This window comes from Pseudophryne corroboree, chromosome 2 (genome assembly GCF_028390025.1).
Source record: "Pseudophryne corroboree isolate aPseCor3 chromosome 2, aPseCor3.hap2, whole genome shotgun sequence".
In the NCBI taxonomy this organism is placed as follows: Eukaryota; Metazoa; Chordata; class Amphibia; order Anura; family Myobatrachidae; genus Pseudophryne; species Pseudophryne corroboree.
This window is the reverse complement of record NC_086445.1, coordinates 752,205,223-752,220,526: the sequence shown is the minus strand read 5'-3', so window position 1 is coordinate 752,220,526 and position 15,304 is coordinate 752,205,223. Positions and strand designations below refer to the sequence as shown.

Here is a 15,304-nt window from a genome sequence, read left to right as displayed (position 1 = left end):
CAAAGAGTATATGAGGTGAAAGATCGTGTGTATGCAAAAGTTTTTTTCTCTTTGGTGAACCTTAGAAATCGAGTCTCGTAGGTGTGTACATCCGTGGAGTGATATCACGTGGTGGCGTGGGAGGCATCTCGCGTTAAAATAAATATTCCGCGCCCAAGAAAGGGTTAGCGACGCAAAAGAGAGCAAATAGTGTTACAGCAGACCAGGAGGTCCGCGAAAGTCAGAAATCCGTTAAAAGTACATATATGAAGTTCTGAAAACCCTGACTTAAGAAAGGTCAGAGGTAGAGAGCGCAACCCTGGGGGTTGGCGCAATACCCATATAGGCCCGTTTTGAGAAAGCTCCGGCTGAAGGTTTCGCAGCCCAAAACAACCGATTCCGCTGGTCGTAAGGCGTATAAATAATAGTTATTTATACACAGTGCGACTGTACCGCACGTAAGTGTGTGCATTAGTTTGTTACCTTGATACCCACTAAGATTTACTGTGGGATCATAAACGCTACTTGTACATTCTAATGTGATTTGTGTAGGTTTTTTTTATTTTAAGGGAGGTTCGCTGATCACTCAGGAATTCTCCAGCAACTGATATTTACTGGGAAGGGTAAGTGCTCTGCGGATCACACCCACATGTCCCAGTAAATAGAGGTTCAGGTTGCAGGGGCCCTGGGTTGAGTACGCCAGCGCTAAGGCAGCATGTGGGCATATTGGTCGACGCGGGCGAGAGTGTGTGAAGGTACTCGGTAAACTTTCACCATCGCCTTACCTCTGGGAACTTGGTTTTTTGTAAGGGTTCGCTGAGAAGGCAAAGCCTGCAAATAATGGGGGCCAGTTGCTCAAGTAAGGGGCGATCAACCAAGGTTCAGGTTGATGATATTCCGCGCCCAGCCGGGTTAGCGAGGTACATAATGTGTGAGAAATATGGATCACACGCAGAGGTATTATGCAATGAGTGGGAACGAATGACTGTGCATAATGGGGAAAAGTTCCCACGAGTAGGCAGTTTTAGTCCTGAGGTGTTACAAAATTTAAAGAAAAGGATATGTCTAATAACATCTGCAAAACAGAGGATTAGGCATTATGATTGTTTACAGTTATGGCAACGGGAAGGTGAGATACAAGGAGGATTAGCTTACACAGCTGACTCTCACTTTGGTAAGAAAAACATGGCAAATAGAGAACAAATGGCTGCAGAGAATGACACACTGGTATATGATAATTGTGCACTTAGCAACTGTATTATTAATGATAAGAATAATTGTAACAAATGTAATAATGATAGAAGGAAAACTGATAAATGTACAAATTCTAACCCGTGCAAGTTGCACTCCATGTTAAACTTCCCTCAGGATTACAAACAAGAAAGTGAGCCCAGCACGATGTCGGCACCTTTTTCCAGCAGCCATCATACAAGACATCCAGGTGGACGCGACCCAATCGGTAAAGGCAGTAGTCAAACCCCCTAACGGAGGGTCAGGTGAGGTCGTGTCCACAGGTAAGTACGGTGTTATATATCATGCACAGCATAGAGAGATAGCGGTTAAGGTATTAATGGATGGTTTAAAGGTAGTATTGAGAACAAGGGTACAGACCACCCAACCAAACTGGAGAAATATCTCGGTGGCTGCATTAAGAAAGTCAGCTGTTGGGCATGATCAAATCATCAGCAAGCACAGGAAGGCACAGGGAGATAAGAAGCCTCAGATCCCTGTGAGTAAGTCAAAGGTGATAAGATGTTATAATTGCCAGAGGGAAGGTCATTTTGCACGAAATTGTAGGTTTTGAAGATACACACAAGGTAGATAAACCCCCTAGACAAAAACACGAGCAAAGTCATGACACACGAAATGGTAATCAGGAATCACCTAGGAAGAAGTTTGGGCCGCATCTGTAATGTGCAGTCAGTAAAGTTGATCATTAGTCGTGACAATAAGCCTGAGGTTACAGTTAATGAAATTGGGAGGTCAGTTCCTTGTAGACACAGGAACGGCCGGGTAAACTTTGTAATTTATCTTTGAATGTTTTCTTCTCATCTGTAACTTTCACCAACAGAACTCAAACGTCACATGGCTACTTGGTCTTTTCAGAGGTCTACCTTACCAGCATCGTTGTGTTTGGCCAGACACAAAGGGTGGAGAGGGGAAATACTGGTGGGGGGAGATTATGCAGAGATACTGGTGGACATGTTGATGTGACAGCCTGTTGATGAAAATCTGATAATGTTTTTTCCTTTTCAAATTGTTCTCTCTCTTTTTGTTCTTTCATGTTTTACGGATGGTATGTCACACATCAGTTAGACAAATGGTAATGCAAGATTTTTGCTCCTTACAGAAAGATCGCTGATTTGGAAAGAATATTGTATCACCAGAGTGTACGTTTTGGGAAGACTGAGAGACAGCACCTTTGAGATGACATCTGAGCAAGAAGAACAACAAGACCAGAGGACAAATCATCGTAACAAGTTTTTTTCCCCCTTCAATTATTTTCTGTCCCCCCCATTACAACTTTCTCTTTCTCCTCCTGTAAGATGGACTCGCCCCAAGAGACTGCAGTCCGTGTTTTCCTGTTGACCCTGTTGTTGACCAGAGCAGTCTGTTTCGGTGAGAGTACCAGTGAGGTCGAGAAAGGATCTGGAATGGGATCTGATGATCAGGATTGAGGCGTAGAGTTCCAAGAACAACACAATCACCGAGAAAAGGCGAGTATCAGAAAACGATCTGGCAGCCATGTTATTAATAGACATTGTGAAGGATTGTTAGCTGAAGAGAATTGTATCTGTAGGAATTGTGACAACATAGTTGAGGACGGTTGCATCAAGGAATGTCAGTCCCGTTTTAATATCAACATGGACCAGCATCCATTGAGTGACTATCACTCATTGGTGTGTAAAGTGTTAAATCAGACAGACTGTTGGGTGTGCTCACAAGTACCTCAAGGTCATAGCAAATCAGGACTAGTACCATTCCCTTTAACGACAGAAGAGGTACTTGAGTTAAGTGGTGGGAGACCGGTGGACAAGAGATTCAATATTTCTAGTCCTCCTAGTTTGAAGCTCCACCAATATCATGTAGATAGGTCCTTAGTATGCTTTAACATTTCCAATCCCCGAAAGCCGGGAAATTGGGAAGTGTCATGGAGTAATCAAACCATGACATTTTCACACAGAGCCGACAGAATGCCCATAGATTCAGAGCTTATACGCCACATAGCCAACAGTGGAAAATATTTCCAGTATAGGTACACTCTAGGAAGTAGGATCATGCGAGCTGGAGAAGTATCACCAGGATACTGTGCACATGTCATACAGCCTGATATGTGTACTAGACAAATGAGAGAGTTAGAGATAGGACTGTTTTCATGGAAGGTTTGTAATATGGTTATGTCATTTTCCATCTCATATGTTCTCCCCGATGACGCATATTTCATATGTGGGAGAAAGGCGTATAGGTTCCTTGCCCCAAACTCAGAGGGATTGTGTTACATTGGAAAAGTGTTGCCTGAAGTGAATTTATGACCCAACGATTGAGACAATGTTGTGATAAGATATGATTCTACGGTCCGTTTCTTTCACCCGTTTCTCCTTTGATTTTCCCAGAGGTACCAAGAGATCAGCCTGGAAGAAGAATTTGATGACCATTTATACAAGACCAATGATGAACTGTGTCACAGACACCCGATGAGCTTTTTAGAGACTGTAATTCTTCTTATGGACACTTGAAGAAGCTTTTTGTTTGCCAGTAAACCTCAAAGCTACAGTAAAGACCCGACGATCCCAACAAGACACCAGACAAGACATCAACAAGACCCCAATCGGCGACTGTATACTAAACCTCACATAGTTATATGACTGCATTTATAACGTTTGTTTCTTATCTTCATCTCTACAACCTCCAGGTAGTATCCCACATAGTCGACAGGTGATTTTCACATATTAGCATTCACATATTCTCCCCCTTCATGTATCATCAACTAATGTGCACCCCATTTGTTATAACCAAAAGCCGGAAAGAGCTCGGTAGAGTTTGACAGCACATCCACAGACCCTTAATAAGGGATAAGAAGGATTCAAATGTATACTTCGCAATACCTCGAAGCTTGATTTAAAACACGTACGGCACAATGATACATGGCCCCTCAGACATGGATCTCATACACACATGCTTTTATTATCTCACTAGGTCATATCTTTCCCACCTTCTCCTCTCCTCCCTCTACCCAATCATAAAAAGGTATTTACATGATGACATATATTTTTCTGTTTGAATTGTTTAGGAAGTGGCAGTTATTGGTGACTGCCAAAGGGTGGACTGTCAAAGTCGAAAAATATCGTGCTTCACGTTGCCATATACTAACCCCATGCACATGCCCGCTGCTCGTGCATTTAGTCTGCTGTACGTGCACATGTCCGCAAATTGCGTACGCTCGCTCCGGCGATTACGCGCGGTATATACGTATTTACAGTAGAGTTTATGAGCTTGTAGCGGGCGACTCGTTTATAGCATAGTTAACCTTTATAGTGTGTTTTGTAGATATTAATCCCCTTAATAATGTCTGCAAGTATGTTTAGTGTAAATGGTTCATGGACTTAGGGATTCCTCTTTGCATGATACGAAGGGTCTGACAAAGGTTGAACAGTGGTGTCTAGTACCTAACTGAAGAGTATTTTATTAGAAACAATCCGGTGTTGGTTAGGAAGAGATTAGTCGCTCCTGCGTATAGTTATGTTTAAAAGAAGTTTATGGACATTTAAATGTATTTGCTGTTTTATTACACATGAGATGGGAGTCCTGAGGATGCCTCCCACCTGAGCAGTTGGATAGAGACACATCCCCCCGTACGAACCCACCTATGACCTTTTGTTATAATGCAGAGACAAATTCCTGTGTCCAATGAACAATGAGATTGTAGGGCCCTTTGTATTGTACAGTATGTTGTGTATATAAAGACCCCCATAGCCAGACCAGCCTCACTTCTCTCCACAAGGTTTTCCCCGTGATGACTGAGAGCTGGTTTCCAGATAGCGCATGCGATTCATTCCCAAGTGTGTAAGTTTCTCTGTGGCCATTTCGTTACTCTGTATGTATGCAATTGTTCTTTTGTAGCTAACCTATAAGTGTTTGCCATTTATCCTCTTTCTGTTTATTTGTATTTGCAATCGTTTGCTAGTGTTTGTATTTCTGCTTAGTTATTGTGTTTAGTTATTAATGTTAGGACTGTAGTGTATAAGCTGTTAACTGTACTTTTCCCTTTTACTTACTAAAAATCATCTGGTAAGGTGTTGGAACCTTAACAAGTGTTTGTGTGATTCACCATATAAGTGCTAAGGGTTTCAGAGCATCTCAATTGCTCAAACAGCTTGCATACTCACAAAGGTTCAGTGTTACACCATTATAGTACCACGGTATTAAGGTTTACAGTGTAAGCATATTCTGTGTTTAAAGTTTATAAAGGTTACTGTCTGTGTGTACGCTCGCTGTGTGTATTCCGTACACCCAGCGCAGCGTGTGTACGTAAAATTGCGTACCACGTGTGAGGTCTTTGTACGCAAATAGCGTACGAAGTGCGTAGCACGTGCATGTGGTTTAGCGGCCATTACGGCTACACGGTATTAGTAAATAGCTTATGTTAAAAGGTAAATAATTAGCTGTATCACCCCAGAGAGTCAAATATTGAATAGTAGGAAGTAAAGAGAGAGGAACTCTCATGTTTTTTTGGAAGCCTTCTTATGGAAATTATGACATTCAGGGGTACATTTACTAAGCAGTGATAAGAGCGGAGAAGTGAGCCAGTGGAGAAGTTGCCCATGGCAACCAATCATTCCCCATTCAGTCTGTGCCTCTCAGCATCCCACCTGTGTCTTTCAGCTTGCCCCCCCCTTCAGTCTGAGCCTGTCAGCATCCTACCTGTGTCTTTCAGCTTGCCCCCCTTTCAGTCTGAGCCTCTCAGCATCCCACCTGTGTCTTTCAGCCTGCCCCCGTCACTCTGTGCCTTACAACCTCCCCCGTTCCCTCTGGGCCTCTCAGACTCCCATCCTTTACTCTGTGCCTCTCAGCTTGCCCCCTACTTCCTTCTGTGCCTCGCCCCTTTACTCTGTGACTCTCAGCCTCCCACCCTTCACTATGTGTCTCTCAGCCTGCTTCCCCTTCACTCTGTGCCGCTCAGCTTCCTACCCTTCACTCTGTGTTTCTCAGCATCCTCCCCTTCTATGTCTCCTCTCTCCCCCCTCGGTCACTGGTAGCTGCCCTCACCTGCATGACAGCTCCAACAGCCTGGGAAATGAGATTCCTAGGAAAGAGACCCAGTTATAAAGCAACATCAGCATTGAGATCTGGTGCCTATGCTAAGTGCCCAGCCCAGCAGAAGTCCAGGTTTTAAACATAACCATGCTTAGGCACAGATGAATTAGTACCTCAGTCAATTAGATGTATCCATCTGTGCTCACCCATGGATATCCTTAAAACCTGGACTATTAGGGTGCCTTGAGGACCATGTTTGTTAACCACTGGAATAACCAACAAACATATAATTCACAGTGTTATAAAAATAATTACTTAGGAGCAACTATGGCCCTCATTCCGAGTTGTTCACTCGCTAGCTACTTTTAGCAGAAATGCAAACACAAAGCCGCCGCCCTCTGGGAGTGTATCTTAGCATAGCAGAATTGCTAACGAAAGATTAGCAATTCTGCTATTAAGTATTTCCTTGCAGTTTCTGAGTAGCTCCAGACCTACTCCTAGATTACGATCACCTCGGTCCGTTTAGTTCCTGGTTTGACGTCACAAACATGCCCAGCGTCTGACCAGCCACTCCTCCGTTTCTCCAGCCACTCCTGCGTTTTTACCTGGCACGCCTGCGTTTTTTAGCACACTCCCTGAAAACGGCCAGTTTCCGCCCAGAAACACCCACTTCCTGTGAATCAGCAGAGCGATTGAAAAGCTTTGTTTGCCTGTGAGTAAAATAGCATCGTTTTTTGTGTAAATTTGCTTAGCGCGTGCACCCTGCTGTGCCTACGCATGCGCAGAACTGCCAGATTTTAGCCTATTAGCAATTCTGCTAAAATTAGCAGTGAGCGAACAACTCGGAATGAGGGCCAATGTTCCCAATATTGCACCATAAATAGAATCATCTTAAAAAGAACGTTTGTACATTTGTAGCTAGCTATTTAATGCAGTCAGAAGTGCACTTTGAATGATAATTGTAGCAGCCCAGGATTATTCTAAATTCTTGTCAATTTATGGAACCCATTAGGGTTCTAATCTGAAATCCAAATGATTAACATTTCCTACAAACATAGCAGCTCCAGTAGCGAACTAATGTACATCTAGGCCAGGATGTAATGAAATCCAAGTTTGGCAGCCATGTGGGGTACCGGCCTAAGGGGAACATTTACTAAGCAGTGATAAGAGCAGAGAAGTGAGCCAGTGGAGAAATTTCCCCATCAATCAATCAGCAGCTCTGTATCATTTTATAGTATGCAAATTATAGATGTTACTTCAGTGCTGATTGGTTGCCATGGGCAACTTCTCCACTGGCTCACTTCTCCGCTCTTATCACTGCTTAGTAAATGTACCCATAAATGTCATAATTTCCATAAGAAGGCCTCCAAAAAAACATGAGAGTTCCTCTCTCTTTACTTCCTACTATTCAATATTTGACTCTCTGGGGTGTACCTAAACCTGAGGCATGTCTCACTAGGAATTATTTTAGTCAACTATTAATACAGCTATTGTGGACTCTGTCATTGCTTTAACCCTATACCTAATAGGAGACATCTTTCACCTATGCTTAGATTTTGAATGATAATTATTGTAGCAGTCCAGGTTTATTCTAAAGTCTTGTCAATCTACGGAACCCTTTAGTACTCTACTCTGGAATCTAAATGATTAACAGTTCCTTCCTACAAACACAGCAGTTCCAGTGGCAAAATAATGTACATCATGTCATAGAAACATATAATTTGACGGCAGATAAGAATCACTTGGCCCATCTAGTATGACCTGGCCTAAACGCATCTACACAAACACACACACACACACACACACACACACACACACACACACACACACACACACACACACTTTCACAATAAGGTTAATTTTTGTCAGGAGTCAATTAACCTTCCAGTTTATGTTTAGATTGTGTGAGGAAATGGGAGTACATGGAGGAAACCCATGCAAGTACAGGGATAATATACAAACTCCACACAGTTAGGGCCATGGTGGGACACGAACCTCTGACCTCAGTGCTGTGAGGCAGTAATGCTAACCATTACACCATCCGTACTGCCCTGCCGTACTGCCATAATGTCTTTGCAGTCTTGCAGGTTATTAAGAACCCATGTCAGATATCTTGGTCAGGAGAGCAAATACCCCTTTGATGCAGTGACGTAACTCCGTAACTTACAGAGACATTGGAGACACTGGTCGCCGGGTTCCAGCTGCCAGAGGTGTACAATGAAAGAAAGACCGAGGGGGGCTGCTAAACTAGGACAGATCTCTCTCCACTCATTTCATACTGATTTGCTACAGTCACTGCCAGCGGCGGCTCCTACTTCATTTTAGTAGGGGGCTGCCACTACCACCGTGCCCGGAGAGGAGACAAGACAGCCAGCCCATGGGCAATTGATCTGTCAGTTGCTGGGACCGGCGCATGTGCAGATGCTGCAGTGTGACTGCTCTTGCGCAAACACCCAGCCTCTATTGACTGCATCAGATGCAGCCCAAAGAATTCAGATTGGGCTGCACGAAAGGCAGGGAGTGGCTTCCTATAGGAAACCAGCTTTCTGCTTTTTGCAGCCCAGTCTAGTAGTCCCAGAGGGAGGAACCACCTCCCAGTGGAACTGCCTTGTGTGTCTCTGACTGACAGGACTTTCAATAGGAAGTCAATGCCAGTTACAGTGAAGCCAGTGCAGTCTCACAGAAGGCATCTGGCTCACTGACACTGAGTGGGGTGGTGAATTTTACCTGGGGGCCCTGCAGCCCATAGGTAAAATCTGCCACTGGTCACTGCTGACTGCTGTCCAAGTTCACAAATCCCCTTTGCAGCCCCCTTGAGCTGAAGAGTCATGGAATGTGTGTGATAATAGATCAGAGTGTGTACTGTATATAGTAAGCTACAGTACTGCTGTTGTGTCTTATATGACAACAGAAAAGAGAGCAAGTTGTTTAAAGGAAATGCACTAATTATTATAATAAAGCTTTTAGGGGACTCTTTATAAAAGATTGGAGAGAGCTAAAATTGTGACAGATAATGTACCAACCAACCTGCTCCTAACTGTCATTTTTCAAACACAGCCTATAAAGTGTAAGGCAGAAAATTGCCGGTGCGTAATCTGTTACAATTTTATCTCTCCCCGAGCTTTAATAAGCTCGAATGAGAGGAGGAGGGCTAGCAGTGGCAGTGAGTGCATCCAATCTCTGCTGCGTCCGCCTCCCCTGCAAGTGATTTGTTGTAAGTGGTGGCTGGTCCCTCCTCTAGGACCAGCCACCCATGTGCTGCTGCAGATGTATTTCCTCCCTTCTGCTGGACCAGGCATGCCCCATCCCCTTCCCCTCTACCCTGCTGCCCTATAGTCTAACATACCTGTATATATATTTTCAAAGCTATGAGTGCCGCACTACTGCTTTCCATATGGATTCCCGTGTGAAGGCACTGGCTGGCTGCAGATAACTTTTGTTGTTTGGAGTTCCGGACTATCTCTCTCTCTCTCTCTCTCTCTCTCTCTCTCTCTCTATTTAAATATATATATATAAATATATATATATATTTACATATACGTGTAGGAGGGCACCGACATTTATTTTGCCACTGTGCGACTGGGATGAACTTATGCCACTAGCTTTATGGGCTGCAAATAGTGTATTCCCTGAATTTTTTACATATTGATTATCTTTCTTTATCTATACATAGTGATTATCTTTCTATAGGTGGTATATAAGGGATCACAATACCGACGCTGGGATACCCATAGAGTGGGAATAGAACCTGTGACGAGCACAGAGAGCCACCGTGGCCGCAAGGGGTTTTGTTGCGCTCACCCCCGCCGGCCACGTAACAGCCGGGATCCTGCCATGGTTATTGTGACCGGCGGTCTCCTGGGTCTCCTCCCAACCCATGTATATAAGTGCGGGAGGGGGTTTTCTTGTGTTGCTTGTTTCTACTCTCAGCTGCACTTAATAAATAGTATGCCCACATCTAAAGCCTCATAATTGTGATTGGGTACTGTATGTCAGCCCACCCATGGAGTGGCCCCAATTTGTCCTTTGTCTAGGATAGCTGCTCTCCACTACAAACCGCTGGCAGTGAGGAGGCGAGCTGTTTCTTACATGTAAAGAGGTGTCTGTCACATCTGTACCACTACTGTGTGAGGCAGCATATGTCATATGCCATCACAAAATACTTTCAAACTGCACAAAAATATCTACATAAAATAAACAGAACATTTTATATTAGTATAGTCAACATTGGATGTACAGTATATACTATGATATAAATGTGATACCTAAATTAAGTTTACAAATGTTTGCTTGCAGTAAGACTTACACCCATCGACGCCTGAAGTTTTTGTCATCTAAATACAAGGTCCATGAAATGCTGAACGAGATGGAAGAACTGAAAGAGCTGAAAAATAACCCACACCGAGATTTTTACAACTGCAGAAAGGTAATGTGTAGTGTTCTCCGGAAAGGTAGAAAATTGTTTCTAATTTAAAATAAAATTAAAATAGAATCTTCTGCACAAGTATTATCAGCAGTACATACATATATTACATGGGAATACTATTATCGGCAGTACATACATATATTACATGGGTATATTATTATCAGCAGTACATACATATATTACATGGGAATACTAATATCAGTAGTACATACACACCGGTATATTACATGGGGATATTATTATCAACAGTACATACATATATTACATGGGAATACTATTATCGGCAGTACATACATATATTACATGGGTATATTATTATCAGCAGTACATACATATATTACATGGGAATACTAATATCAGCAGTACATACATACCAGTATATTACATGGGGATATTATTATCAACAGTACATACATATATTATATGGGGATATTATTATCAGCAGTACTTACATATATTACACGGGGATACTATTATCAGCACTATACACATATATTACATAGGGATACTATTATCAGCAGTACTGTACATACATATATTACATGGGGATACTATTATCAGTAGTACATGCATATATAACATGGGGATACTATTATCAGCAGTACATACATATATTACACGGGGATACTATTATCAGCAGTACATATATTACATGGGGATATTATTATCAGCAGTACATACATATATTACATGGGGATATTATTATCAGCAGTACATACATATATTACATGGGGATACTATTATCAGCAGTACATACACATATTACATGGGGTTCGGGGATATTGTTATCAGCAGTACATGCATTACATGGGAATACTATTATCAGCAGTACATACATATATTACATGGGGATACTATTATCAGCAGTACATGTATACATACATTACATGGGAATACTATTATCATCAGTACATGCATATATTACACGGGGATACTATTATCAGCATTACATTCATTACATGGGAATACTATTATCAGCAGTACATACATATATTACATGGGGATACTATTATCAGCAGTACATACATACATACATACATTACATGGGAATACTATTATCATCAGTACATGCATATATTACACGGGGATACTATTATCAGCATTACATTCATTACATGGGAATACTATTATCAGCAGTACATACATATATTACATGGGGATACTATTATCAGCATTACATACATTACATGGGAATACTATTATCAGCAGTACATGCATATATTACATGGGATACTATTATCAGCAGTACATACATATATTACATGGGAATACTATTATCAGCAGTACATGCATATATTACATGGGGATACTATTATCAGCAGTACATGCATATATTACATGGGAATACTATTATCAGCAGTACATGCATATATTACATGGGGATACTATTATCAGCATTACATGCATATATTACATAGGGATACTATTATCAGCAGTACATACATATATTAGATGGGGATATTATTATCAGCATTACATACATTACATGGGGATACTATTATCAGCAGTACATACATATATTACATGGGACAACTATTATCAGCAGTACATGCATATATTACATAGGGATACTATTATCAGCATTACATACATTACATGGGAATACTATTATCAGCATTACATGCATATATTACATGGGGATAATATTATCAGCAGTACATGCATATATTACATGGGGATACTATTATCAGCATTACATGCATATATTACATGGGGATAATATTATCAGCAGTACATGCATATATTACATGGGGATACTATTATCAGCATTACATACATTACATGGGGATACTATTATCAGCAGTACATGCATATATTACATGGGAATACTATTATCAGCAGTACATACATATATTAGATGGGGATATTATTATCAGCATTACATACATTCCATGGGGATACTATTATCAGCAGTACATACATATATTACATGGGAATACTATAAACCTCATATAGTCTGAGGATTGTCCGTAACATAAACCATAACATCTTAACACTTAATTACAATAAATAAAGACACGAAAATAGCCAACGCAACAACAAAATCAAACACCACCAGTAGGGAGGGAGGGTGGGACGACAAAAGCAGAAGAGGCTGACCCAGCCCCTTTCTCAGGCTTAAGAACCCATTCCACCTACCCCCAACATTCATTCCTATTGGCTAACAATAATACTCCCATAATGCCTTACCGTCCTGCCCCCAGACTAGCTGAGGTTTAACCCACTCCTCTCCTATTCTGTCAATTCGTTCTCCTAAACCTCATATAGTCTGAGGATTGTCCGTAACATAAACCATTACATCTTAACACTTAACTATAATAAATAAAGACACGGAGACTTGAATTTAGCAGAAATTGTTAGCTATTTATTTAAGTGAACTATTAACTGTGAATAATTAAACTAAAGTATGGTGGCCAGAAAGAACGGCTAAACAATAGGGATGTGCACTTGAAATTTTTCGGGTTTTGTGTTTTGGTTTTGGGTTCGGTTCCGCGGCCGTGTTTTGGGTTCGACCGCGTTTTGGCAAAACCTCACCGAATTTTTTTTGTCGGATTCGGGTGTGTTTTGGATTCGGGTGTTTTTTTCAAAAAACCCTAAAAAACAGCTTAAATCATAGAATTTGGGGGTCATTTTGATCCCAAAGTATTATTAACCTCAAAAACCATAATTTCCACTCATTTTCAGTCTATTCTGAATACCTCACACCTCACAATATTATTTTTAGTCCTAAAATTTGCACCGAGGTCGCTGGATGACTAAGCTAAGCGACCCTAGTGGCCGACACAAACACCTGGCCCATCTAGGAGTGGCACTGCAGTGTCACGCAGGATGGCCCTTCCAAAAAACACTCCCCAAACAGCACATGACGCAAAGAAGAAAAAAAGAGGCGCAATGAGGTAGCTGTGTGAGTAAGATAAGCGACCCTAGTGGCCGACACAAACACCTGGCCCATCTAGGAGTGGCACTGCAGTGTCACGCAGGATGGCCCTTCCAAAAAACACTCCCCAAACAGCACATGACGCAAATAAAAATGAAAGAAAAAAGAGGTGCAAGATGGAATTGTCCTTGGGCCCTCCCACCCACCCTTATGTTGTATAAACAGGACATGCACACTTTAACCAACCCATCATTTCAGTGACAGGGTCTGCCACACGACTGTGACTGAAATGACGGGTTGGTTTGGACCCCCACCGAAAAAGAAGCAATTAATCTCTCCTTGCACAAACTGGCTCTACAGAGGCAAGATGTCCACCTCATCATCATCCTCCGATATATCACCGTGTACATCCCGCTCCTCACAGATTATCAATTCGTCCCCACTGGAATCCACCATCTCAGCTCCCTGTGTACTTTGTGGAGGCAATTGCTGCTGGTAAATGTCTCCACGGAGGAATTGATTATAATTCATTTTAATGAACATCATCTTCTCCACATTTTCTGGAAGTAACCTCGTACGCAGATTGCTGACAAGGTGAGCGGCGGCACTAAACACTCTTTCGGAGTACACACTTGTGGGAGGGCAACTTAGGTAGAATAAAGCCAGTTTGTGCAAGGGCCTCCAAATTGCCTCTTTTTCCTGCCAGTATAAGTACGGACTGTCTGACGTGCCTACTTGGATGCGGTCACTCATATAATCCTCCACCATTCTTTCAATGGTGACAGAATCATATGCAGTGACAGTAGACGACATGTCCGTAATCGTTGTCAGGTCCTTCAGTCCGGACCAGATGTCAGCATCAGCAGTCGCTCCAGACTGCCCTGCATCACCGCCAGCGGGTGGGCTCGGAATTCTGAGCCTTTTCCTCGCACCCCCAGTTGCGGGAGAATGTGAAGGAGGAGATGTTGACAGGTCGCGTTCCGCTTGACTTGACAATTTTGTCACCAGCAGGTCTTTGAACCCCAGCAGACTTGTGTCTGCCGGAAAGAGAGATCCAAGGTAGGTTTTAAATCTAGGATCGAGCACGGTGGCCAAAATGTAGTGCTCTGATTTCAACAGATTGACCACCCGTGAATCCTTGTTAAGCGAATTAAGGGCTCCATCCACAAGTCCCACATGCCTAGCGGAATCGCTCCCTTTTAGCGCCTCCTTCAATGCCTCCAGCTTCTTCTGCAAAAGCCTGATGAGGGGAATGACCTGACTCAGGCTGGCAGTGTCTGAACTGACTTCACGTGTGGCAAGTTCAAAAGGTTGCAGAACCTTGCACAACGTTGAAATCATTCTCCACTGCGCTTGAGACAGGTACATTCCACCTCCTATATCGTGCTCAATTGTATAGGCTTGAATGGCCTTTTGCTGCTCCTCCAACCTCTGAAGCATATAGAGGGTTGAATTCCACCTCGTTACCACTTCTTGCTTCAGATGATGGCAGGGCAGGTTCAGGCGTTTTTGGTGGTGCTCCAGTCTTCTGTACGTGGTGCCTGTACGCCGAAAGTGTCCCGCAATTCTTCTGGCCACCGACAGCATCTCTTGCACGCCCCTGTCGTTTTTTAAAAAATTCTGCACCACCAAATTCAAGGTATGTGCAAAACATGGGACGTGCTGGAATTTGCCCATATTTAATGCACACACAATATTGCTGGCGTTGTCCGATGCCACAAATCCACAGGAGAGTCCAATTGGGGTAAGCCATTCCGCGATGATCT

At 42.5% G+C, this 15,304-nt stretch overlaps 1 protein-coding gene across 1 annotated transcript in view; it reads left to right on the top strand.

The window, feature by feature from the left end:
- AMPD1 (adenosine monophosphate deaminase 1) overlaps positions 1-15,304 on the top strand; it is a 398,148-nt gene that overhangs the window by 193,007 nt on the left and 189,837 nt on the right. The window contains exon 6 of the mRNA XM_063955432.1: positions 10,531-10,660. Within this exon, the coding sequence (XP_063811502.1) occupies positions 10,531-10,660 (130 nt within the window). The remainder of the gene's footprint in view (positions 1-10,530; positions 10,661-15,304) is intronic.